We start from the raw sequence: 24,561 nt of genomic DNA on the forward strand, positions 1-24,561 counted from the left end.
GCCATCCTTGAATCGCCCACCAACGACTATCAAGGGCATGTCGTCTAATGGTTAAGATACTCACCTAGACGACTAGGGCGTATCCATCGTTTTCCTTTGGGTATTGCAGAGAAATGCGGGTTCGAGTCTCGCCATGTCCAATCGTTTTTGCTCTTCGCGATGGCCCAATAGCTTCATTTTGGATTAGGACGCTGCAAAGGGCCGCCTTGCTATGTCGGCATGGTTTGCTATCGCAATGTTTGACCGCACAAACGCCTCCAAACAACTTACTTCCTTTTCTTACCACGCTGCAACTCGATCTAATGTATCTTCTCTTACTCACCGGCAACCTATCGAAGATGTTCAAGGCATATAGTATAATGGCCAAGACGCCCTAGGAATAGAACCGCGATGGGTGTGTAGCGCTGTCGCTGGTCCTGCAGTTAGCGGAGAAAGCTACAGTTGAAAACGCCGCCCTGATCTGTATATAGGGAGATGCGAGTTCGAGTCTCGCTGTGCCTATCTTTTTGGCGGTTTTGAAGCTACCTAAGGGAAGAGGAGAGCGGGGTAAAGAGGTGGTAAGATTGCGGGTGAGAGAAACTGTGGATCGGAGTGCTACTTTGGAGCAGTCTTGGGTTGAAATCTTCTCTTTTGCTATTACTCTTGTTTTGCAGATATCTATATCTATTGCGTAACTCAGCGTCTTTACTATAAACACACTAGCAGGGCATGTGGTCTAATGGTCACGACGTTGGGACCTTACCTTGTGGTAACAAGCAAGGGCTGGTAGTCTGGCCTTCAACGGTTTAGGCGAGGGCAATAACGGGTGGCTCTGACACCCGTTCCTTTCTGAAGATACGGATTCGATTTCCGTCATGTCCATTACTTTTTTGCTGTTTATTGACGGTACTGATATGCATTGGGAAGGTAAGGTAAGGCAAGAGATAAGATAAGAGAAATGGCTAACGTGGTAGCTTGGTGAATTGGTATAGCTGACTTGTAAGACAGCGCGATAAGTAAAGAGCTAGGTCCATACAACGAAGCAGATCTGTTGATGCCGCGAACCTTCTCAGTAGTGATATCTCCAACCCGTCGGGGTTTCTTCCTTCTTGCCCTTTCACATATCTTGTTTCCTTACAAAGATATTCATATCTGGAAGCCATTCTACCTTCCGCGGGTGGTGGAACATTTTAGCAGGCAGCTTTTCTCGCGGACCCTCACCCTCGAGACCTGTCTGGGTCTGCACGTATCGATCTGACAGAAACCTCGCCACGGCTGGTGATCCACGGTCCTGGATTTTGAAGATCTTCTGCTCTTGGTCGGCAGCGAGATGATCGCCCATGATGATAGCTGGTCCCGATTCCGATGCAAATAGATCAGCGATAATTTGAGCCCAAGGATATGCGACCGGCAAGTTGGGGGCGATGACCATGGTGTGTGAGTCGATCGCGAGAAGACCGTCTGGATCCCGCACGAACTCTATTTCGCTGCTGGCTTCACAGCCCATAGCTGCATGTAGTTCTTTGAACAGTATCCAGTCCTTCTCCAGGTAGTGAGGGTTTTGGAGTAGGATCTGTATCTTCCTTCCTTTCTCTGCACCCTTCTTATAGCGCTCGGCTAAGATGTTTGCGATACAGAAAACGGAGATGTGTTGGAATGTACTGTTGTAGGTGTTGTAGGCCCAATATGGCCTGAGTGCTCCTAGGCCAAAACACACAATCTTCTCAATCTGCGTTGGGATGCTCACGACATCCTTGATGGTGTTGGTGAAGCTGCCGCGTAGGTCGCTTGTTCCCCAATAAGCTAACGACTGTGCTATCGCATCGCGGCATCGCTTCATCTCTCCCGCATAATCGAAGTCGGAGTCCTTCTCCGGATATATGGGAGTGAGCGCGTATGGAGCGTCGTAGAAGAAACCTCCAACCGGCTCAGTGATAGTGTTGTTGTCCACTCGCAGCCAGAATACTGCTTCCGACTTCCATCCACACTCGCGCTGAAAGTCTCGATCCAAGAATATACGAGGCATGAAGTCAACTCTGACGTGTTCGATTGGATCACGCTCGATTCGACCGCAATTTTTCTTTTGCCAAACTTTCGTAAGACGGCCATTCGGGTCTCGCCAGGTGAGGTATTCCGTCCTTATGGGGACGCTCGGGAGGTTTATCTGGTGAAGGGCCTCTTGCTGTTGCGCGCGAATTTCTTGAAGCAGAGGACGTGTATAGATCGGTATGTTGTTCCGCAGCTTCTCCAGAGCAACGAGATCGACAGGGTAATTGTACCACTCATACTTTGTCGGAGGTTGTTCCCAATATGAGTCCTCATCCTCATCCTCGACGTCGAAGTCAGAGTCAGAGTCAGAGTCAGAGTCAGAAAAGCAGCTACAGCCACGGAGATGGTCAGGGCCACAGTAACGTCTAGTTTTTACCCTAGAGTCGCTCAATGAAGGATAATCAGAATGGCTGCCCGTGCTCTCCGCGTCAGGTGTGACGTCATCAGCCGAGACTGATTTCTCTGATATTGAAGGTATATCAGCAGATGCGTTGGCCTTGGACTGAGATCTTGTTGTTGCAGGCATGGCGAGAGGTGGGGTAGATGTTAGGAAATGAACCAGTTAGTGGGTTGAGGAAGATGAAGTCGAGGAAGATGGAGATGAGATCGATATGAATGTGCCCAGGCAGCAACTTATAGTATTGCGCACGTACCTCGTCGTACGTATTCACTAGCAAACGGAGAACAAACAATGTGGGTCTCAGACCAGGCGCATCCGTGAAGGTGAGGAGTGAGTCGGACTGATGTATTCACTAGGTATTGTGGTGGCCGTCTATTCGATGTCTTAAGCCCGTGCGAAGGCTGCAAAGGTCTAAGACATGTGCGAGCCAGATGTCCTTATCCCGATTGACTCGTCATAGCCGTACACGGACGCCGTGAGTTGCAATCCGTGACGCTATGTGGGTGAGTCCTGGCAGGATGATACGTACTATGACAGCATCTCGGGGGCTTTCACTTGCCCAGTGAGCTTAAATGAAAACGTTATTGGCTCGCGCTGCGCTTTCGCACCCATAAATCCATCTTATTCAACCAATACATCCTGTCCTTCTCCACCCAATCTTCTCCATATACATCTGCCATGAGCTCATCATCTAATCCGTGATCTTCAAATCTATCCTCTTCCCTTTCGTAATAGTTTGTGAAGTGCTGGGCAACATGTGGAGATGCGCGCTCGCTGAACGAGTACTTCCGCTTCTCAGTGTTGACTTCCATGATGTCGCATAGTATTGCCGCTGGGCCTTGACCAGGATTTTCCGAGATTAGATCAGCAATTATCTGGACCAGGGGCATTTGGAAGGGGAGATACGCTGTCACGACCAGCGTACCCGCATCGATTGCGAGAAGACCATCTGGGTCAGACACGAAGCTGATATTGTCGTTGTTGTTGAATAGTTTTCGCAAGATCTCATGATCTTTGGTCTCGTAATTCGGATCTTGTAGTACCAGCTTGATCAAAGGCCGAGCGGGGTCAGCCTGATGGTAGTACTGATTTAGTGCTTGTATAATGCTGAAGATGGCCATATATTGGATGGCGGAATGGTACCAGTTCTTCTTAAGATTAAGCGCGCCTATCCCAAAGCAGACAACCTGCGTGATCGGTGCGCACGACTTGGCTGTCTCCTGGAATGCTTCTATCAGCTGTCTTTTCGCGGAACTCGCTATCCAAAGGCGTTTTGTGTGTTGTATAGTGCTCCAATATGTCCTCATCTTCGATATGTTCTTGTGTTCATTGAAGAAGCATCGATCAAAGGTTGTGAAAGTGTATGGCGTGTCGATGCAGTCTTGCTTGTGGTCTTTGTTGTAGCGTCGGAGAGTCTTGATCTGTTCTGAATGGTTTCCATATTGACTTTGAAAGTCAGGATGCATCTCAACTCGCGAGAGATAGTCAACTTGGATGGTGTTGGCCTTAACGTCATCCCGATTCCAGACCCTGTACTTTTTCTTGCTCAGCCCAGAAGCATCAATATGATTGAGTACTCGCTGCTTAGATGCCAAAGAGAACTCTCCATGGATCTGATCAGCCCAGTCTTTTACACGCTCGAGTAGTGCGCGCGTATAAACTGGTTTGTGCGCATGCTGGAGCTCCTGAGTAGCAAGATCTACACGGTATTCGAATGCATCAGAGTCGTCTGAATCGTACGGGTCAATCTCCTCGGGGGTCACGAATTCGTCTTCGTGTACTTCGTAGTCGTCTTCTTCCTCTATGGCAAGCTTGTGGACTCCATCGACTACGTCTGCAGCCGGTTCGACAGATCCATACGATGTTGTCGTCGCAAACAAGTCGGTTGATTGATGCGAATCCATTGCCTGCGTTTAATGAAGGATCTAGATGTAAACGTTGCACTGATTTGTATAGTGGGTTGAATGGTTAGAATATTTCTGTTTAGAAGCTTGAGCCCTGGAGCTTTCTACTGCGGCCTTTTTCACACTGTTGAGAGAACCGTGGTTAGAATGTCACTGTGAAATCTCTTCCATGTTCAGAGAGCCAATACGACCCAACCCCATTCAAACCAGTGTATTATACTTGCGATTTCTCTCATTCGTGAGAGTATCTTTTCGTCAAGGTCGTCGATGTTGCGGAAGTTGTGAGTGGCTCGTCTCGCTCTGCGTCACACAGATGTGAGTCAAAGAGGACCCATTCAAACCACCCTACACCTGATCTTGACTGCGCCCTGGTCATATGATACCCACATTCTGCTCTGCACACGTGCACGTCCAGATTTCAACTGCTACATAGCCTTCCCACTCTGTTCTCTGTTCAGAGAGCGGTTCTGGCACAGCATCCAGCAATGACTCGGATGAAAGGCCGCAAAGGGACAAGTCGGGAATTCGCATCGCAACTGTGCTGTGGGCAGTATTTGTTCGCTAAGGCTCTTTGAACTATGACGTTCGCGACTGGCATGGTTCGAGAAGTAACCGCCCTGTTCTTACAAAACACAAAAGATTTGTGTCATGCATGCGTGCAATAACGACAAGACCACCCCGACGATGCCGATGTCGATAGGGGGTCGTGCGCCCCGTGCATTAGTTGGCTTGCTGAGGTTCTTTTTCGTGAAGTCATGACCCCTCTGAGCTGAGAGGAAAAAGCAATATGCGATGCGTTGCAACCGCGGAAGTTGATGCGCATTCTACATTTGGATAACGTGGATGAGGTTAGGACGCGATGGAGTACCATACCGAAGTCCTAGCAGAATTCTGCCTGGGCATGTTATCGACCCGCCAGCTCCAAGCTCTTTCTCCATAGTTTTTGACTCATACGTATGCCCTTGAAAGGTTTTGATAACGATGGAGGTTGTGCAAACGCGTCCACTATGGTCTGTCGATCAGGCGGCTCTCGCATGTATTCCTCGGCTCGTGCTTCCTCGACTCCTACTTAACGGGTGGCATTATACCATCGTACCGTTCATCAGGGTCGATTTCGATGTTCCCGTACTGAGGATGACGCTATGATGCGAACGCGAGATGATTGAAGCGGCGGAAGAAGCCGGATGACGCACAACCCAATGGATCGCGACGTCGACCACAACCGCGTCACATGTCGGAGTCTATAGCTATCTCATTACGAACTCCGAAATGCGAATGCGAGCTGTGCCGCGGCTGCAGTCAAGTTCGATTCGGCATCGTCTGGAGCGAACGTGGCATAGTGTGGGATCATCCTTGTGCGCGAAGATTCTCCCGACCCACCACCCACAGCATCGTCCACACGTACCTCACCTTCGCATTCGCATTGTTCCCTCATCCTGCGGCTTGAAACAGCGAGACGGTCCGTTGCGACGATAGCCTGATCGGTTGGTCACACTGTCGAGGCCCAAAGCTTTGGTCTCGGGTCACGGTAGTTCGCTGCAATGCCGCGCCTCGGCCACAAAAAGTCCGTAATCATCACGCCACACTCCTACCACTCGTCGCCCACGACCCCGTACCCTCGAGCCACAGCATCCCCGTTTTATACCTCAAAACCACTCTTCGCTCCTATCTGACCCGATCACGTTCTCTAGGTCCAGACTAGGCTGCCAGCAATGTAAAGCCCGCCATGTCAAGGTAGGACACAACCTCTAACTAAGCATTACACGCTTACGAGGACTCGATACTGAAGTAGCTCAGTGTGATGAACTCAAGCCGTGTACCAACTGCGCCCGCCATGGCGTTCCGTGTAGCCTCGTCGTCTGGGATCCCAGCGCATCCCAGTCAGCTCATTCGGCATCTTCCGCATCGTCTGCATCACGACGTACGAATCAGTCACCGCTCGAACGATCTATACCGGTATGCCCCATAAAACGCCATGAAACATAGTCGTTCTTTTCTCATTGGTGTAACAGGGTTCATCGGCATCGTCTGCCCACGTGGCCTACCCGCGCAACCCGTCGACCGCAGCCGGAGCGAGGGCCGTCTCGACTATCTCGGAAGAGGATTCTTCCGACTCGCAGTCGGACGCATACCCTTTCTTGACTAGATATATACACAGAAACCAACCGAGTCAGTCGTCGCTATGGTTGCGGGACCTGGAGCTCTTGTAAGTCAGTTGGACCATTGCCAGGATCATCACCAACTGTTTTAGACACCACTGGACAACAGAGGCATTTGATACCCTGTCCCAACGCCCTACTATTCGGCATATGTGGAGAGTCGAGGCTCCAAAGCAAGCCAACGCACATGACTTCTTCATGCATGAGATTCTGGCCTTTGCAGCGCTACACAAAGCATATCAACAACCTCAAGACCAACGGCAGCCATACTATGCTTGCGGTATCCATCATCAAGATCTCGCCATTCGGGGAGTTCGAGAGAAGCTTCAAAACGTAACCGACGAAGACGCCCCGGCGATTGTAGCTACGTCGACACTGCTTACCTTCAGCGTATTTGCTTCAACGGGATTTGAGGCCCAAACACCTCTTACTGCACCTGTCAACGACATTGATAGTCTGGTGAATGCCTTCCATCTCATGCAAGGTATGGGACACGTCCTTGCGCTCGCTCAAATGGCAGTGAGGGACTCTTTTCTCGGCCCGATACTGAGAGATCCGTTGGAACCCACTGCATCACAGCCCGTGCTGCTAGAGCTGAAAAGTCAATTACCAGCACTGGTTACGTTCATTGAAGGGAGAACGGATCTCTCAGAGGCCGAACGACAACTTTATCTTACTGTCATTCACCTCTTCGAGCCCGCCTTCCAGATATCGCTGCCTGCTCGAGTGGATAACCGGGAGCTACGTTTCCTATTCTTTTGGCCTCTGCAATTAGGACCAGATTTCATGGAAGCTATTCAACAGCGAAGGTCAGGTGCGATCGTAATTCTCTTGTACTATACGACCATGTTCCATGCAGCTGAGACGCGATACTGGTTCATGGAGGGCTGGGGACAGCGGGTATCGAAGGCATGCCATCAGGCCATTGACCAGAGCTGGGCACCCGCTATTGTATGGCCTCTGTCTTTCCTGGAACAGGGAGATTCGTGGAGCTTGTTCACCAACGTCCTGAACCAGGGACAGGCTTCTGGGTCAGCATCAGCTTCTCAGCAGCCATCGGCAGAAACAACACCTCTACGGGAGGCACCGACTATCGGATCTGCAACGTCCGGCGCTGAGCCATCGCAATCTTACTCTATCCAGCGACGAGGCTCGAAGTTCGCCGTTCAGATGGGTGCTGCAGAGGACGAACAAGTTCCGGGAGAGGACTAATACCAGGCTTGGCCCCGTGGCCAGACCACTCACCACGAGCCGGCAGACTCGCAGCTGACACCATACAAACACAGGTGTGGAGCGATCTAATACATATAACACGATGTTGGCAAATTATGGACCTGCAGTTCTCTAGCGGCAGTATAGCCTCGGGTCGATCCCATCATCCCCATTGAGTGGTACCGCCGGCTAGGTGACCGCCGGCTAGGTACCCGCATTGGCAGCGGCTTCTCGCCGCGTACCACGGCCGGCAGTATAACGAGGTTCACGGCCAATGAATAATAAATTGCGGCGTAGTCGCTGCAATTCTAATCACAACACATATTTGGAGCAACGTCATTGTGAGCTGACGCCTGTGGCGTGAACACGAACAAGAATGTGTTCGTATCTGTCGACCGTTCGGTCGGTGTTGACGGCTTGCCAGTGCATCTTTCATTCAAGACGCTTGCACGCCAAGAATGCGCCCTTGCCTTTGGCCACTATGACCAATTTACGCCCGCCTTCAATCTTATTACCCACACTACAGAAGATGTTCAAATGTACTCTCTCGCGTGCCCCACGTAAGCGCGTTCTGGCAGTCACTGTGTGGCTTTGCCCCACAAAATGACCGCTATCGCAACATCCTAATCCCACGATCGGTATGATATTTGCGACTTGCCACGTCAATCATGCTCAACAACATACCAGGCTGACTTGCCTTCCATCCTGCCCAATATGCGACCCACGTCTTGTGTGACGGCCCCCAAAATGCTTTTCTTCACACCAGGCTGTGCCGCTTTCTCACATAAGTCGCATGCAGGCCTGCTGCATGGTCCTTTAGCCAGCCGCTGAGGTGCTTTGGAACAAAGAACGGTGGCGTAAGTCTACTATTGCGCACCTTCCGTATTGAGATGATGGAATGACGGAAAGTGCTGAGCCTCATTGTTGGGGAGGAGTAACTTTCAATCATTTGTTTAAAGTTGGTGACTAGAGAAGGACGCGGAGGTGGAAATTTGATCAATAATTCCTTCGCACCCGCAGCGCTAGACTGTGCCGCTCGGATGCTAACCACCACGCACGCACGCAAGCCGAGTTGTATACGCATGCAGTGACGGTCAATCACGCCGAGTGACGCGGCAATAGAGTATTGCCTTGCCGCTGCATGCTGATCGGTGGGGACGAACGGGTTGCGCTGGCGGAAATACGCATATTGGGGATCATTAGAAGCGATGATCGCTTCTAGATGTCGGAAGCTAGACGACCCGCGCTTGAGAGACAGCCACTGGTGTGGGGAGCATACGACGCGAGTAGTCGCATTGCAGACGCCGTACTGCTTCAGCGATAATGTACTGCGCGAGAACCGATGAGGCATGATGCGAACTATACGAGAACGCAGGCTGTTGTGAGATGTCGGAAGTGTTTCAAAAGCTGGCAGTGCTATGGACATAGTGCGATGCGTCAAGATAGCGATGCAGTGTACTATTACATTAAAGTCGTAAAGAGTGTACTAGTGGGTATCTTGATCGTCTCCTCGTGAACATCCCGAAAGAAAGGTCGAACACTATCTACGTGTTGCAGTAACACCAAAAGACTGGCCAAAAGGCAAACGCTGCGACGCAAAACATATCAAAAGTCTAAAGGAAGAAAAGATCCGAAAGTGTAGAGTCATGGAAATGTTCGAAGTCAAAAGTTCCGTCGTTCATGATGGAGACATGGGCCGACTTTGGCCGTCTACACTTCTCGCCCAGCGCTCTAGCTCTTCGGGTGTTGGCTGCGAGACTGCTGTACTATCGCTTTGAATGGTTGTGTCGCTCAGTCCCCTGGTGTGTGACGGCCGTCGTTCGATCCCCGCCTCTTCCGCATCGTTGTCCGCTTCGGGTTGTGCGCCTGCCTTTGCTTTGTTAATCTCTTCAGCAGTAGCTGGCGCTCCAGGCTCCACTGCTGATCTTGTGGCTTCGCTATCTGGTCCAGCTTCAGGCGCCTTCTTTGCTAGTACTTCATCGATGTTGGTCGAAAGTGAGTTGTCACTTGGACTTCGGCTGTGTGGAGGTTTCTGCATTGGCTTCATGTCTGAGTTCTTACTAGGCATTGAGCTGATCGTATCTCCGCCGGGAAGTTCTGCAAGAGGCACACTATACCTGCCATTGGTGAAGTAGTCGGGCGAATTGCGACCATCTGGCGGAGGGCTGTAAAGCTCAGCGGGGGTGCTCTCCGGAGACATTTCGCTGATAGGTGGATAGGATTTTTGATCAACACTGTAATAGCCTGCTGCAGGGTCTTTTGGTGAATGAGGAGCTTCGGAACCAGTGAGCTCTGAGACGCGACGATACTTGATCTCAGTACCAGCAAACGTTGTGTCGATTTCAGACGGCTTCTCGGTGTTCTCCTCGGGTTCCTTTGAGTTTCTCGTCTGGCGCTTCTTCCTCCATAGAAGGTAAGCACCGATTGCGACAATAATGAAAGCGCCAACGATGCCGACAACGATTCCTGCGATTGCGCCTGCCGATAGCCCACCTCCAGAACCAGACTCTGGCGGTGTCGGTAGGCCAGTGTAAGACCTATCGAATATAGTGACTAGACTCGGATCTGGCATTGGATCGGAGAATGTGGCTGGAGCGACCGTGAAATTCTGGTGTTCGTAGTCGACCACGATGTACGCTTCCTGTAGAAATGTGCGCCCTAACACGAATCTTCCATTTAGTGATCGCTTTATGGGAAGATAACGGGTCGTATTGAAGAAGAGTGGATAGCCGGCTTGCTGGTCCAGCGCCGAGTATGGGAGAGTTATGTCCGTAAAGTCTGTGCTGTCGCCACCAGTATTGGCGCTGATCTTGAAGGATAATGTTGGGTTTAGTCGTAGATTCTGCTGGTGCGATGAGTCGTTGACAGTATACAGCTGAACATCCTCGTCCAAGGTCAGACCGAAAGTAGTGACGAATTGGTCACAGACTTCGTCCGGAAGGATAAGATACGGTAATGTGGAATCGATGGTAGCAGGGAATCCTCCCTTGGTGAAAGAAGCTGTGTTGGCTTCGGCATCTTGGTCTGGCTTCCAAAGAATGGAAATGACGCCAACAGCAAGCGTGTTGTTCTGCCGGCTGGGCATACTGATCGAGACACCTAGATCGGAAAGTCGCGATTTATCGTAACCGCCGAGCACCAAGCTTCCCGTAACTCCGTTGTTGTTATTGCCTGTTTGTATTAGCGTCCAGACATGCTACTTTCACTTCTCGCTGCGGTGGTAACTGATAATACACACCACATGATGCACTTACGATAATAAGCCCCTGCGGTATATCCGAACGACCGACTCGCAATTCTGTGGGCGCTTCCGTACATGTTGTCCATGAAGTTTGGTTTGAGTGCGCCAGGGGGTCCGGTAGATCCAACAGCGAGCCCAAAGGAACCCATGTAGAAGTTTGCAACGGTGTACTTCACGACATACTGCTCCGCCAGGATAAAGCCTTGTGGTGAACTCTCGCCCAGGCCAACATTATCCACTCCCCAAACTGCGGCTGGTTCCTCCGCTTGCAATGTGTCGTTGTACCATTCGGGCACCGGAATAGTGTAGACTCCTGCAGTCTTCCATGTTGAAGATTTTTCGTCATCGAAACCTAGAGACGGACGGCCTTCGTATGACAAGATACCACGATTCGCTGCACACTCTTCAGGAGTTGGATCAGAACACCAGTCGGTTTGTTGCGGTACGAGGGTAGCAGGCGAAGAAGTAGATATGAGTACCCTGAAGTTCTGGCCGTTGCTGTTGTTCTTGGCGTCGTCGCCGACATTGATGAAGAACGTAGACCACTTCCCGTCATTTCCTTCGTACTTCCCACTGGGACTCAGAACGTAAGGTGAAGGCAGCTGAATCGGCTCGGCACGCTTCTTGGAAAACATGGTCGTAACTTGACCACGGCGCATCGCAGCCGAAGTGAAGGGCTGTCGGTTGATAAGAGGAGGCTACAGATAAGAAGAGGCACAAGCCATCGAAAACACCAACACCTTGTCAGCTACCGCAACCACTTAGCGTAGGTCAGCTGGTGGTGCCGGACTGGCAATGAACCGCGACTTGCGTGGGCAATGCACATCAGCGCTCCGTGGACGACAGTCGCAAGGTCCTCATTGCCGTTGCTTGGATCGGTTAAACATCAATTTGTCTGGCCGCTCTAGGCGTCAAGCCCATCTGCTTGTTGTGGATGTATTGCGCCCGTGCCTCAGGCGGGGTAGAGGCACAGCATCGCCAGGGCGCCCTGAGGTTGCATATTACATGTGGATGAGCCGGCATATGACTGGACGTGGCAATACCGGTGAGAGGGCACAGGTTGTGTGGTTGCCACCGGCCTTCCCATTGGGAGAGGACTGGGCGGAGAAGGATCGCGAAGCATTCAATCGAGAGTCTGGATGGCAATCGTTGTTGACCAGGGCCGCAGATAGGCTGCATGCTGAGGTGGCTGGAAAGGCAGACCTCGAGGGAAGCCTTGACGGCCCGCGGACAGGTGGAGCTTCACTGGCTGGCGCGCTCGATCGCCTTACTCAGCGGAAGCCAACGGCCCAATCGCTCGAGCCGCCGCCCCACTTGCCCGCACAGCACGCACATCAGTTCTCACGTGCATGCACCTCCCACACGTTGCAACACACAATCACTCTTGTTGTCACCCTGCGCGACCCACCCTTAAAGAAACACCATCGTACGGATTCGGGAATTAGAGTCGTGTAGCCAGTGCGAGTATGGCGCTCGGCACCAGCGGACCTGTGCAAGGAGCGCCCTTCTGCTCCGAGCTTCGCTCCTCACTTTCGGCCCCCAGAATGCCATCCTCATCGGATCCCGTCTGGCGCCAAAACCTATCGCTAGTGATGATGGGCTGCAGGCCATTATTCTGTACAAGGTAGCGAGCTAACTTTATGCGGCCTCAGAAGTAACCATGTCAGCAACCGCCATGGATGCGATTCTCAACTTGTCTTCAGGCCTCTGGGTTGGATAATATCCCGCGTCACTTGCATCTGTCCGGCCTTTCTCATCATGCGGATTGAATGCGACACCACGTCTTGGAAGTCTACAAGGTCTCACTGCGACCCTGGCTTCTGTGGCGGCCTTTCGCCGTTGAGCTGTGCCGGTCGTATTGCTTGAAGCAGGTCTAGGCAATCTGAGTATACTTCAATGCTGCGACCAAGCCCGGGCGTTCGTCATTCGGCAGGCGGTCAGGTAGATCTATGCCTTCGGCTTGGTTGTTCTGCTTCCGGCCTGATGTTTACATACCCTGGCACACAGGATTACTGGCCAAGCTTGGCTGATGCCAGCCTCGCCAAAGGATTTGTTCCCACCGTCATATGCAGGTCGGCAGCTAGCTTCGTCATCGTCTTATAGCTATCCGTTCCTGCTTGCTTCCTTCCCTCTTTCGAGCCTCCAGCCCATCTTTCGTCGCAAGGTATGTGATGCCCCCATTGGTACACTACATAGTCGCATCTGATCCTCCCCTTACTTCAATCCGCACCTTGCCTAGTGCCGCGCTTGACACTGTATGGTACTTTCTCAGTCAAGATAGCTTTTTGGTCATTTCAAGCATATCACATCACGTGTCTAACCTTTTCGTCCAGCTCCAAGCCGTGTGCCACTCGTTCAGCCGGCGTAGCAGTCTTTCGCTTCAAGATGCGCAATCATTGGCCCCTTCTGCTGGCTTTTACAAGCATAGCTGTCGCGCAAGGTGGTGGATATGGTGATTCCAACAGTACTTCACTGCCTGCATACGACACCCCGCCCACAGAAGCCTATCCCACAGAAGCCTATCCCACAGACGACTATCCCACAGACGACTATCCCACAGACGACTATCCGACAGAGACCTATCCCGCTTACCCAACAGAGGTAACCACGTCTAGTGGATACGCCGCGCCTCCTCCACCACCATCGCATCCACCACCACCTCCTCCACCTTCATCGCATCCACCACCACCTCCTGGACCACCACCTCCAAAGACCGAAACAGAGACCAAAACAGAGACTGAAACAGAGACTGAAATCAAAACGAAAACGGTCACTGTCACAGAGGTATAGCCATTCTTAAGTTGCCCCTGACTGTTGCTGACTATCAAAGACTGAGCACGAAACTGAGACTGAGCACGAAACTGTTACTTCGTCCGAGTACTGTTCTGTTCCGCAGCCCATTACTGTGACTCATGTCAACAACTCTACCATCACAAAGACTGATTATGATACCGTGACTGGGCCTACGACAACCGTCAACAACACAATCACAGAATATACGACGAAGACCATAATCTCAACGGTAGTGACTCTCGTACCAACTACCGATCTCATTACGACTACGGCAACGACAACCGACATCACTACCCAAACTGACGTTTCTACGACGGTCAGCATCTCAACATCGACCTACATCTCGACTACTACCTACCTTACTACAATCTATGAGACTATCACTGAAACACGTAAGTTGCTCATCCCCCGATGCGACCTGCCAATTTTAATCCTATGAACTTCTGCCTCGTTCTCATGTATCCCATCTTTATTTTTATATCTGCTTAAGCGGTGTACAAAACGCATGCTGATTGTTGCATAGTGCCTGGGACTACATCTGTCAGGACCGAGACTGTGGTCTCGACAACAACAGCAACGCTCACTCTTACCGACCTCATCTCTGTGACAACAACCGTTCCTGGACCGACCGTCTCTGTTCCAGGTCCTACTCAGACCACAGTGGAAACCGTCTCGGTTCCCGGACCCATTCAGACTTCGGTTCAGACAGTGTCGGTCCCTGGTCCAATTGAGACTATCATCAGCTTCACGCCAACAACGACAACAGAAGTGATCAGCGTGACCACAACGTCTCTGACGACGAGTGTGTCTACATCCGTGTCAACTTCAACGTCAACACAATTCATTGTATCAACCCTGACCCTGTCTGGCACTACGAGTGTTACTACTGAGACCGTCTTTTCCGAGATATTCATCACGACTACGTTTACGGAAACTCTTCCACAGACTGTTGTCGTGACATCGGATCGTACGATAGAGACCACTGTTCCGGTCACCATTCCGGTCACCATTCCGGGCCCCACAGAGACAGTTGAGGAGACAGTCACAGAAGTATCTACGCAGCTTAGCACTCTGACTCTACCACCCCAGGTCACCACAACTACGACGACGTTAGAAGGCGAGACTTCAACAATCACAACTCAAATTCCGCCTAGTACTGTGGTTTCAACGATCGTATCGACTCTAACTTTCCCGCAAGCCACGGTGACTTCTGTCAGCATATCGCCACCAGAGACCGTTGTGGAGACCTTTACACAGCCAGGCCAGATTACCACTACTACTTTAACGCTTCCCGGAGTCTCCTCAACGGTCACAACGCAGCTCCCCGCAAGTACGGTACTTTCCACTATCACTCTACCTGGCGAACTTACGACTACTACTGTTCAACTCCCCGGCACTACATCCGTGATAACCTCCCAGCTGCCAGCGAGTACAATTGTATCCACACTCACTTTACCTGGTGAAGTAGTCACTTCTACGATTCAGCTTCCTGCAGAGACCTCGGTTGTTACAAGCCAGCTACCAGCCAGCACTATCCTCTCAACGATAACGCTACCTGCTGTCACTTCTACGATAGTGAGCCAATTACCAGGCAGCGTTACAACAAGTACTGTACTGTCAACTGTCACATTACCAGGATCGACAGTGTTGAGCACGATCTCTCTTCCTGGCTCCACCTCGGTAGCTACCGTGACGTTGCCTGCAACGACGTCCATTTCCACTATTCTCATCACTCAGTCCTTCGTCACCACCCAGATCCAGCCTACTACCATTGTGGAAACATTGACCCCAAGTCCATCTTCCACCACGCCTGCATCAATCTCCTGCTCCAGCGAGTGCCAGATCGACGTCACCGCGACCAGATTAGAGTACCCTGGGGAGATCGTTACCGAGATCGTTCAGGTACCAACAGCCACTCTCACGATATATACGGATGATCAAAATAGGGATGTCAGCTCATCACTCTTCATCAACGCCTTACCTTCTCAAGCGCCGCCAACATTCACATGGGATTACTCGGGCGTGCCACTGACGTATCCTACGACCTACTTAGCCTACGAGACTTTTAGCCATCTGGAGGTCGAGGCGGTGGGTACGGCTTGTGTGATTGATACAGAAACCCTTGTGTTGTCGTCTCCTACACTCTATTCGTCCCTCATTGTACCTCTCGACTCCGTCCCCAATACAGCGTTCGTGGCGCCCACGGTAGTCGACTTCCTCAACAGCCAGCCGACCGTCATTGCCCAGCTTGGCCAGTCAATTGGTCCAGACGCATGTGACCCAGCCGATGGAAGTACAGTGAGCGGCATTTCATCTTCACTTGGAACTAACACCTATGTTTCCTCGGTTGCCGGCCTGAGTACATCGACGGTTCGAAGGCCGACTGCGCAATCTGTCGTTCTGCCATCTTCGGAAGCACCCTCAACAAGTGCAGTACCAACAACCACCGCTGCTCCTCCAAGCTCGCCGCCGCCACCTCCTCCACCAACCTCAAGTAGGCCTCCCCCTCCACCTCCTTCTTCTAGTGCAATCCCAGCCCCTAGCAGCTCGCGACCTCCTCCGCCGCCACCCTCTAGCAGCGCTTCACCGCCACCACCACCGCCAAGCAGTACTCGAGTTCCACCTCCATCGTCGAGCCCGGCTCCACCTCCAAGTAGTGCGGCACCTGCACCGTCTAGCACAGTCCTTCCGTCTTCTAGCGCTGCACCACCACCGACAAGTATCGCGCCTCCATCAAGCAGTCCTGCTGACTCCGCGTCTGAAGGTCCATCGCCGTCCGCTCCTCCTCCTGAATCATCCGTGGTTCCGGAGCCCTCGACCGTTCCCGAGCCTTCTTCCTCACTGGAAGCACCCTCGTCTGCCCCTCCTCCCTCGTCGATCATCGTATCGAGCCTGACCTCGACGCGCTCTACTACTACCTCAGAAGACACGTCGTCTGCCCCAGAGCCGAGCCCAAGCTCGACTTCCGAGTTCCTTGGAGGCGCAGCACTTCCAACAGGTCACTTCGCGGGCATGTTGATTGGAGCAGCGGGCCTCGGACTGGGACTATTCTAATCGCGTAATGTGGAAGAGGAGCTAGCGTATACTTTTCAATGTCTGATGTTTAATGCACTAATGCATGATAATGGGATGATGCACATGTCTACGGGATGTGCAGGATGTAATGCTAGGTCTAATGCAAAATGCTTTGAGTCCATACCTGACACCGTATTAATTGATTTCTCGCGGGCGCTCGACGCAACACTCTGTGCAATGCAGAGTTCGTCTTCGTACCATTGTTGATCAGCCCAGCCGGTCGTGCCTGCGCAACCGTCCCATCACGGGCTCGCGGCGACTGCCCCACTTCGCTCCCGGTCCTCCACTGCCAACCAAACAACCTTATCTCAGCCTTGCTTCGATTATCATCACCACGGCACAAACAATGTACAATCCAAGCCTCCTAACCTTTAGATTACTCAACCTTCTCCACCATCGCAGCAGTACGACAAAGTGCATGCACAAGCTCGACGTCCAAGCCAAGCTTTTCCTCTTCAGCTGAACTGTTGAGCGCCATGGATAACGCCACCCGATGCGGACATGGGCCGATGACCACCCATTTTCCGGATGCGTAACGGACGGTCGCCGTTGCATGCGAGGCGGGCCGCGTTGTGTCGCCGGATGGGGAAGTACCGCCGATGCGACTGCTTGCGAGTTTGGGGTGTGCCCAGCGTTAGCGGTACGCGATGGGCGGTTCGTCAAATGGAATGTGTACTGTATCGTCAAGTGCGGTAAAAGTAATCATGATGCACTTAGGCTGATGCATGGTACTATCTAGGTCTTACAAGCATGTCTTGGCGGTATGTTTGCTTACTGATATTCATCCAGTCAACAGAGATGCATCGTTTGTGTAGGTTCTGCTGTTGACGAGCAATGCGACTCTACTTCACTAAGGGAAAAATTGGACATCTCGAATACTACTTCAATGTTGGGTTGTCTACTTTGTATGTCTTCATCTTAACGTAGGCTGCAGACCTGTTCAGCGCCTTCCTTGTACAAGGTGCCCTGATCGTTGTACCCCGCCAATCATGCCGCCAAGGAACGGCCCACATGAACGTCGCTTCCACCTTGCCGTCCACTCCATTGAGCAAACATCTGACTCCACTGACATCTAATTCAATGACCGAAGCGGGACATGTTCCTACCAGATGGCACCATGATGGCCCGGAGTGAGACGCGCTTCTCGCAACTTCAACAACATCGATGATCCAGAGGACAAGAGATCCTCGCAATTGAGCGCCGGCAAGACACGTCCATACGAACCGAATTGTGTTAGCGTAGTAATACAGCATAATTAAATTATCTCAACGACTTCACATTCTCTGCTCCAATCTTCTGGCCTTGACGCATAGCTCGGACTGCACTTACAAACATCCATTCAGCGTGTATCCCGGGAACGGCTCGGCTGCTCGTCAGAGTATCCGCCCGCCACCCGTCCCAATCTCCCGAGAACCAATACCTACATATCAACTACAACCATTGAATGTTTGTTCCAAACCCGAAGGTTGCAATTGGCTAGTCAATTCTGACTCCAAATCACGCCCTCATTCTTCTAAACTACACCCATCCCACACTCATATCCTTGCTCCGTACCTGCATGAACATGCGCATCGCATTCCCACTACGCATTGCGGCTCTGCTCGCCCTGCCTTTTGTTTCCGCTCAAGACAGTGCCAGCGCCTCAATCATAGCCCGCAATACGAACACCAGCTGCCCCGATATATCCCCCGGGCCAGTTAGTTTCAGCGATGTAGCAGGCCTATTCCCCCTCCAAGCCCACCCAGACCCAGTCGCAACAGAATCTATCCGCCAGACGCTATCCCTCTATGCCCTCGCCATCGACGGCCGCAACTACGACATCCTCCGAAAAGTCTTCACCACCGATGCCCGCGCTAACTACTCGGATCCCATCGGCGTATTAAACGGTGTCCAAGCCATCATCGACAACCTAGCACCCGGTCTAAGCACTTTCGTATCTACCCAGCATCATCTTGGCACGCAGATGATTCATATTTGCGGTCCTAAAAGCGCTGTGTCTGTTACGTACTTTCAGGCTACGCATTGGTTTACGCCGTATACTGGCGTTCAGAACCCTGTGGATAACAGTAAGGTTCTGATTGATAAGGCTCAGTATCAGGATACGTGGGCAAAGCAGAGGGATGGTAGCTGGAAGATCATCAATCGCAATTTGGTGCGAATGGTACGTGTTGACACATGTGTGTCTGTGACGATTTCGCTTTTGCTGACGGTGTATGAAATAGGGTCCTGCTACGTTAGACGGCGGCTTTCCGACTTCGTGATCTGTAATAAAAAGATAGTCTTGTACGTTCGAAAAGTAGATTCGCCTCAGATAGCGGTAAGCGGCTTTATACTACACGTAAACATCTGAAGACTACATATCCAATCTCCTATTCATATCTCTCCAGTACTTCCGCAATCTTTTCCCGGACTCCCTGCTTGCCCTCATACTTCTCCAAAAGCTTAGCAACAACATCCTCCCTCTTGTTACCACCAGCTTCTCTCAAAATCTCTGACTCGCGGGGTAGCCCGATCCACGCGTGCGGGTACTCTCGGTAGTCCTTCTCGCTAATCAGAGGTAATGGTCCTTCGCTACTGTCTCGGAAGAAAGCATCAACGTCGCGGTTCTTGACGTCATCGAGGGTGTTGGGTTTCCAGTTTGGTCGCTCCTTCTTGCGCTCTACAAGGCGCGCGGTTACGCCCTCGACAAAATCGGGGTGGGCCATGAAGCGAGAGGCGATGTCGTATTCCTTTTGGAAGGTTTGCGCCATGGACCATTGGCGGCCGACGCGCATCTGACGGAGGGCTACGGCGACGGAGGTGGGTGACCGGCTGTGGATGGTCTGGATAGTCTTGTCGGCCCATGTCTGGATCTCTGAATCTTTGTGCCCCTTCTTGACGTCCTCAAGCGATGCCAAAATGTTCTGGATGCTAGGCATGTCCTCGTGGAAGACGGTGTCGATAACCTTGCGAAGTTCACCGGAGATGTGCGGTCGCTCGGCGGGTAGTCCAGTGCTGAACTCCTCGATTGTAGAGTTGATGATCTTGAAGCGCTCGTCGAGCTTCATGTAGTCGGGGAATTGTAGTTCGGCAAGACGCGCCTCGAGTTGCTGGAGCGTGGAGGAGTGGATGTAGTGGGTCGCGATGCCGTGGTAGAAGGCATCGACGCCCTTGAGTTGTTCGGATGTAAGGGCGAGGTAGGTGCCGAGAGCGCCTTCCATGCGAGGCAGGAAAAAGGACGCGCCAACGTCTGGGAAGAAGCCGATGGTCGTCTCGGGCATAGCGAAGAGGGTGTTCTCGGTTGCGATTCGGAAGGGAGCGTGTATCGAAAGTCCAACACCACCACCCATTGTGATACCGTCCATGAAAGCGACGTAGGGTTTCGAGTAGGTTGCGATGAGGTGATCCAGCTTGTATTCCAGCCCAAAGTAGTCTGAACTGCTTTGCTGTCCCTGGGGCCCTTCCTTATTCCACTTTGCCAGTGCTGCGACATCTCCTCCGGCGCAGAAGGCGCGACCGTTGCCCTTGATGATGACGACACCTGCCAGTTCTGACTTTGCCCATTCCTGCAACCTCGGTATGATCTTGCGGGCCATGGAGCCATTGAGCGAGTTCAGCTTCTTCGGTCGGTTGAGCTCGATGCTGCGGACGCCGTAGTTGTTGGTGAAGATGACATCGTCGGGGTCGTCGTCTTGCTGCGCTTTCAGGAGGTCTGCGGTGGGTGTGGCATACTACGCGATTGTTAGGTGTGAAGGCGTGGTGGGCTGGAGGGGTGCTGTACCTTTCTCGACCCGCTCATCCAGGCGGGATTTGTGACCTTGGCGCGCAATGGCATGGTATTTATCGTGCTTATCCGTGAGACGCTGCTCAGCGGCGTCCTTGTTAATGTGCGGAGAGACATGGTGGTGTAGGTGAAATGCGCGCCAATGATGCAACTTTCACAGTTTCCGCCGAACGAACCTCGGGTATTCGCGTAGGCGTATCGATTGTAGCAAGCGTCACCAACGTCAATTGATGGCTTTTGAGGTAATGAAAGCCACGGTGGATCCTCCAAAGAAACGCTGAATAGAGAACGATACAACGTCACCGGGAAATGTTCTCCGCCCGCAGTGCTCCATCGCGCCTTCTCAAAGTTGTCGAGCTCGGATCTCCCCCTCACATGATTGGCCGATGCGCTACCATGTCGCGCTAAGAAAATGATTTGAGCCTCGCCATCTCGAGACACCACCGCCATCTCAAGCAATCGCATCCCCTCGCTTCTCTGCATCGTGTGATCGGGTCAATCATGTCGAGCTTTTCCAGAGTTTTCCTGCGCACCTCGCGCTCCGCCCTTCAGTACCAGCGTAATGTGTCGCCCGTGCAGAATGCTTTGGGCGCGCAGGGCACGATGAGGTGGATGAACGGCGTACGGAACTACGCCTCTTTCACACGAGACAAGCCCCACGTCAACATTGGTATGCATCTCGAGATAGTATAACTACGGCCATGCTGATAGATATCAGGTACCATTGGCCACGTTGACCACGGAAAGGTACAACGCCTCTCGCCCCGCCTCCCACGTTCATGACGACTAATACGCTCTAGACTACCCTCACAGCCGCCATCACCAAGCGACAAGCAGAGAAGGGCTACGCCAAGTACCTCGAATACGGTTCCATCGACAAGGCCCCCGAAGAGCGAAAGCGTGGTATTACCATCTCGACCGCCCACATCGAGTACCAGACCGACAACCGCCACTATGCCCACGTCGACTGCCCCGGTCACGCCGATTACATCAAGAACATGATTACTGGAGCTGCCAACATGGACGGTGCTATCATTGTCGTCGCCGCCTCCGACGGTCAAATGCCCCAGACCCGTGAGCACTTGCTCCTCGCCCGTCAGGTCGGTGTCCAGAAGATCGTTGTCTTCGTAAACAAGGTCGATGCTGTCGATGACAAGGAGATGTTGGAGCTCGTCGAGATGGAGATGCGTGAGCTCCTCAGCAGCTACGGCTTCGAGGGTGACGAGACGCCCATCATCATGGGTTCCGCTCTCTGCGCCATCGAGGGCCGCCAGCCTGAGATTGGTGTCACCAAGGTCGATGAGCTTTTGGAGGCTGTCGATGCATGGATTCCCACTCCTCAGCGTGAGACCGAGAAGCCCTTCCTCATGGCTGTTGAGGATGTCTTCTCCATCGCCGGTCGCGGTACCGTCGTTTCTGGCCGTGTCGAGCGCGGTATCCTGAAGCGCGATGCCGAAGTCGAGCTTGTGGGCAAGGGTACTGCTCCCATCAAGACCAAGGTTACCGACATTGAGACCTTCAAGAAGTCGTGCGAGGAGTCGCGCGCAGGTGACAACTCCGGTCTTCTCCTCCGTGGAGTTAAGCGTGATGATGTCCGCCGCGGCATGGTTGTTTCCGTACCCGGACAGGTCAAGGCTCACAAGAAGTTCCTCGTCTCCATGTACGTCCTGAGCAAGGAGGAAGGTGGTCGTCACACTGGCTTCGGCGAGAACTACAGGCCACAGATGTTCATCCGAACCGCCGACGAGTCATGCGCGCTTCACTGGCCAGAGGGCACCGAGGATGCCCACGACAAGCAGGTTATGCCTGGTGACAACGTTGAGATGGTCTGCGAACTCCACCAGCCCCACGTCCTAGAGACTGGCCAACGGTTCAACATGCGCGAGGGTGGCCGAACTGTCGCTACTGGTCTGGTAACGCGTGTTCTTGAGTAAATTAATCAAACTCAATGGGCCCGAAGAAGAGGCGAGCGTCTTCCGGGGCAGATACCCCGAAGTCTTCCTTGTAACATAATTGTGTTGGACATACCCCAGCTCTCCGCTTCTCGATTGACCTTCAATGTACTTTAGCAGCGCGCCAAAACGGATCTAGATGGGGGCGTTGAGTAACGATCAACATGGAACAATGTAATGACCTACCTTGACAATATCGTGCCTGCATCCCAGCTGAACAGTTACCAGGTCTTGCTTCAGAAGTTGTTGATTTGTCGTAACTCCGCTGTTGGTCCGCGATGGGAAGCTTGGCATCCACCCCACTTCCCGTTGCTAGTGAACGCGCTTTCTCCATCTTCAACCCCACCCTCACCACCACCACCACCAGTCGTACCGCACACCAGTTCGGTAGCCTTGGATACCTCCATACTACGATGATGGCGTTCATGGAACGTGAATCAACGTGCGGAGGCTGAGCGTTACTTCTACGATACTGTACACTACAGGCGGAAGCGGCCCATTTGATATCACTGCAGGGTCCGGACCGAATCTCTTACGCCCCTGATTCTGCGTCCTTCAGATCAGTCTATCTCATCGGCTTTACTATTCGGGGAAGGCAGCACGTAGCCGCCAATGTCGTATGCGCTGTTATATGCTTCCAAGGATAACCCAGAATCATCGTCAATATCGCCCCTGCATGCATACGCTGCATACGAGCAACATCGTCTTCTCAATCAGTCACGCGCCACGAACTGCTCGTATGGTTCGAGCACTGTACAAAACGCGCAACTCATGATGGAGCTAGGCTTGCTCCCTGGCTCATTGTCGCGTGCTCAGTGTCTGTCTTGGCTGATTGTACAGCTCATGGCTGTCGAGCCAAATCAACGCTCAGAAACCGACAAAAGTCAGGATTCATCTGATTTGCCCATATACACAAGACTATGAGCTATTTGGCCAATCTGCCAAGAAAGCAATCCCAAGACGCTGCAAGGAATGAAGAAATTCGCAACGGGAAATTCCCAACACTTGGCCTTCCAAAGACCAGGTCGGGATCGGGTCTTCCTGATGATGACCGTACTACGATGAATGACGTGTGTCCATGCGAATGACGTTCTGACGTTATTCGCAGATGTTCCTGCTCATACCAGGTTGAGCTTTGCTCTCAGCAATTGCGCCTCTGCATCAGCACGTTCAAGAGTGTTAGCACTCATTGGTCAAGCTATACAAGATGGATGCGGCGACCCCGATGTATCTACCATGGCTGGCGCGTTGAGCTGACCGGTAGCCTATCGAAATGGGAGGTCTCTTGTCTTCCACATCTCTAGGTCGAGTTATAAACGATGGCTTACTTTACGGACACTCATATTTGTCGTCAGTGATTGGACCAAATGACGGATGGTCAACTCGGCCGAGGATCACGTTAGCTTCCGATACCAATCCCATGGGGCAATCCGGCACAGTCTGATTCACATCGGGAATCTACCGTGAGAGGATATATCTGACACCAGAAAAGAAGCAAGGCTACTGTTAACGACGATCAAGGTGTTCGAGCACTTATTCCCGGGGTTTGGATGGAAAGCTGAGGCCAGCCGTCCGACCAGCAGTCAGTCGGCCCTCTTCTAGGCCCGCAATTCGCGACGGCTCTGCCCCATGAACTGGCCGGCATGATCGGCTTTGTCATTGTTCCCTTCTCCGACCAATTGATCATCTTATCATTCAGCCGCGGCACTCCCTGACTCTAGAGTTGATTGGAGCTGTCGTCGTGGACCGCCGGGTCACTACAACACGGTATGTGCAGTAATGTCATGCGGAGACAAGGGCGGTTAGTACTTGGTCCTGCTGGTGCGAAATGCAGTTTTGCTGTCAAGGTCGACTTCCGGTGTTCAGTAAAGCCATCTCGATACGGCACCCATATGCTTGCAGCTGTCGCTATTCGGTTATATACACATTTGGAAGTGCGACCTACTCCCAGGGGCGGAGTCGCCTCTATATAAGGGCCGCCAGCATGTATGGCCACGCACTCATTCATATCGACTGCAGCGCCTGATGCTGGGG

The 24,561-nt window shown here is 52.3% G+C and overlaps 7 protein-coding genes and 1 non-coding gene across 8 annotated transcripts; 4 read left to right on the top strand and 4 right to left on the bottom strand.

The window, feature by feature from the left end:
• Window positions 1–33: 33 nt before the first annotated feature.
• Window positions 34–140, top strand: J4E78_002926. Its single transcript has one exon. It is a non-coding gene; the product is annotated as a tRNA-Leu (tRNA).
• Window positions 141–1,096: 956 nt separating this feature from the next.
• Window positions 1,097–2,554, bottom strand: J4E78_002927 (uncharacterized protein; the record flags this gene model as incomplete). Its single annotated transcript, XM_049363570.1, has 1 exon — window positions 1,097–2,554. The coding sequence occupies one exon, from the start codon at window positions 2,552–2,554 to the stop codon at window positions 1,097–1,099; it is 1,458 nt and encodes a 485-aa protein (XP_049224235.1).
• A 455-nt stretch (window positions 2,555–3,009) lies between these two features.
• J4E78_002928 (uncharacterized protein) lies at window positions 3,010–4,332 on the bottom strand (the record flags this gene model as incomplete). The annotated part of the gene is made up of 1 exon (XM_049363571.1): window positions 3,010–4,332. One exon carries the CDS (start codon window positions 4,330–4,332, stop codon window positions 3,010–3,012), a length of 1,323 nt encoding a protein of 440 aa, XP_049224236.1.
• Window positions 4,333–6,641: 2,309 nt separating this feature from the next.
• J4E78_002929 (uncharacterized protein) lies at window positions 6,642–7,703 on the top strand (the record flags this gene model as incomplete). Its single annotated transcript, XM_049363572.1, has 1 exon — window positions 6,642–7,703. The coding sequence occupies one exon, from the start codon at window positions 6,642–6,644 to the stop codon at window positions 7,701–7,703; it is 1,062 nt and encodes a 353-aa protein (XP_049224237.1).
• A 1,678-nt stretch (window positions 7,704–9,381) lies between these two features.
• J4E78_002930 (uncharacterized protein) lies at window positions 9,382–11,603 on the bottom strand (the record flags this gene model as incomplete). Its single annotated transcript, XM_049363573.1, has 2 exons — window positions 9,382–10,874; window positions 10,958–11,603. 2 exons carry the CDS (start codon window positions 11,601–11,603, stop codon window positions 9,382–9,384), a joined length of 2,139 nt encoding a protein of 712 aa, XP_049224238.1.
• Window positions 11,604–18,376: 6,773 nt separating this feature from the next.
• On the top strand, window positions 18,377–19,073 carry J4E78_002931 (uncharacterized protein; the record flags this gene model as incomplete). Its single annotated transcript, XM_049363574.1, has 2 exons — window positions 18,377–18,973; window positions 19,035–19,073. The coding sequence occupies 2 exons, from the start codon at window positions 18,377–18,379 to the stop codon at window positions 19,071–19,073; spliced, it is 636 nt and encodes a 211-aa protein (XP_049224239.1).
• Window positions 19,074–19,181: 108 nt separating this feature from the next.
• Window positions 19,182–20,692, bottom strand: J4E78_002932 (uncharacterized protein; the record flags this gene model as incomplete). Its single annotated transcript, XM_049363575.1, has 2 exons — window positions 19,182–20,522; window positions 20,573–20,692. 2 exons carry the CDS (start codon window positions 20,690–20,692, stop codon window positions 19,182–19,184), a joined length of 1,461 nt encoding a protein of 486 aa, XP_049224240.1.
• A 384-nt stretch (window positions 20,693–21,076) lies between these two features.
• Window positions 21,077–22,509, top strand: TUF1 (translation elongation factor Tu; the record flags this gene model as incomplete). The annotated part of the gene is made up of 3 exons (XM_049363576.1): window positions 21,077–21,245; window positions 21,294–21,322; window positions 21,376–22,509. The coding sequence occupies 3 exons, from the start codon at window positions 21,077–21,079 to the stop codon at window positions 22,507–22,509; spliced, it is 1,332 nt and encodes a 443-aa protein (XP_049224241.1).
• Between the last annotated feature and the right edge of the window lie 2,052 nt (window positions 22,510–24,561).

Source organism: Alternaria triticimaculans, assembly GCF_023758025.1.
Source record: "Alternaria triticimaculans strain BMP 0046 chromosome Unknown scaffold_3, whole genome shotgun sequence".
NCBI classification, from domain to species: Eukaryota; Fungi; Ascomycota; class Dothideomycetes; order Pleosporales; family Pleosporaceae; genus Alternaria; species Alternaria triticimaculans.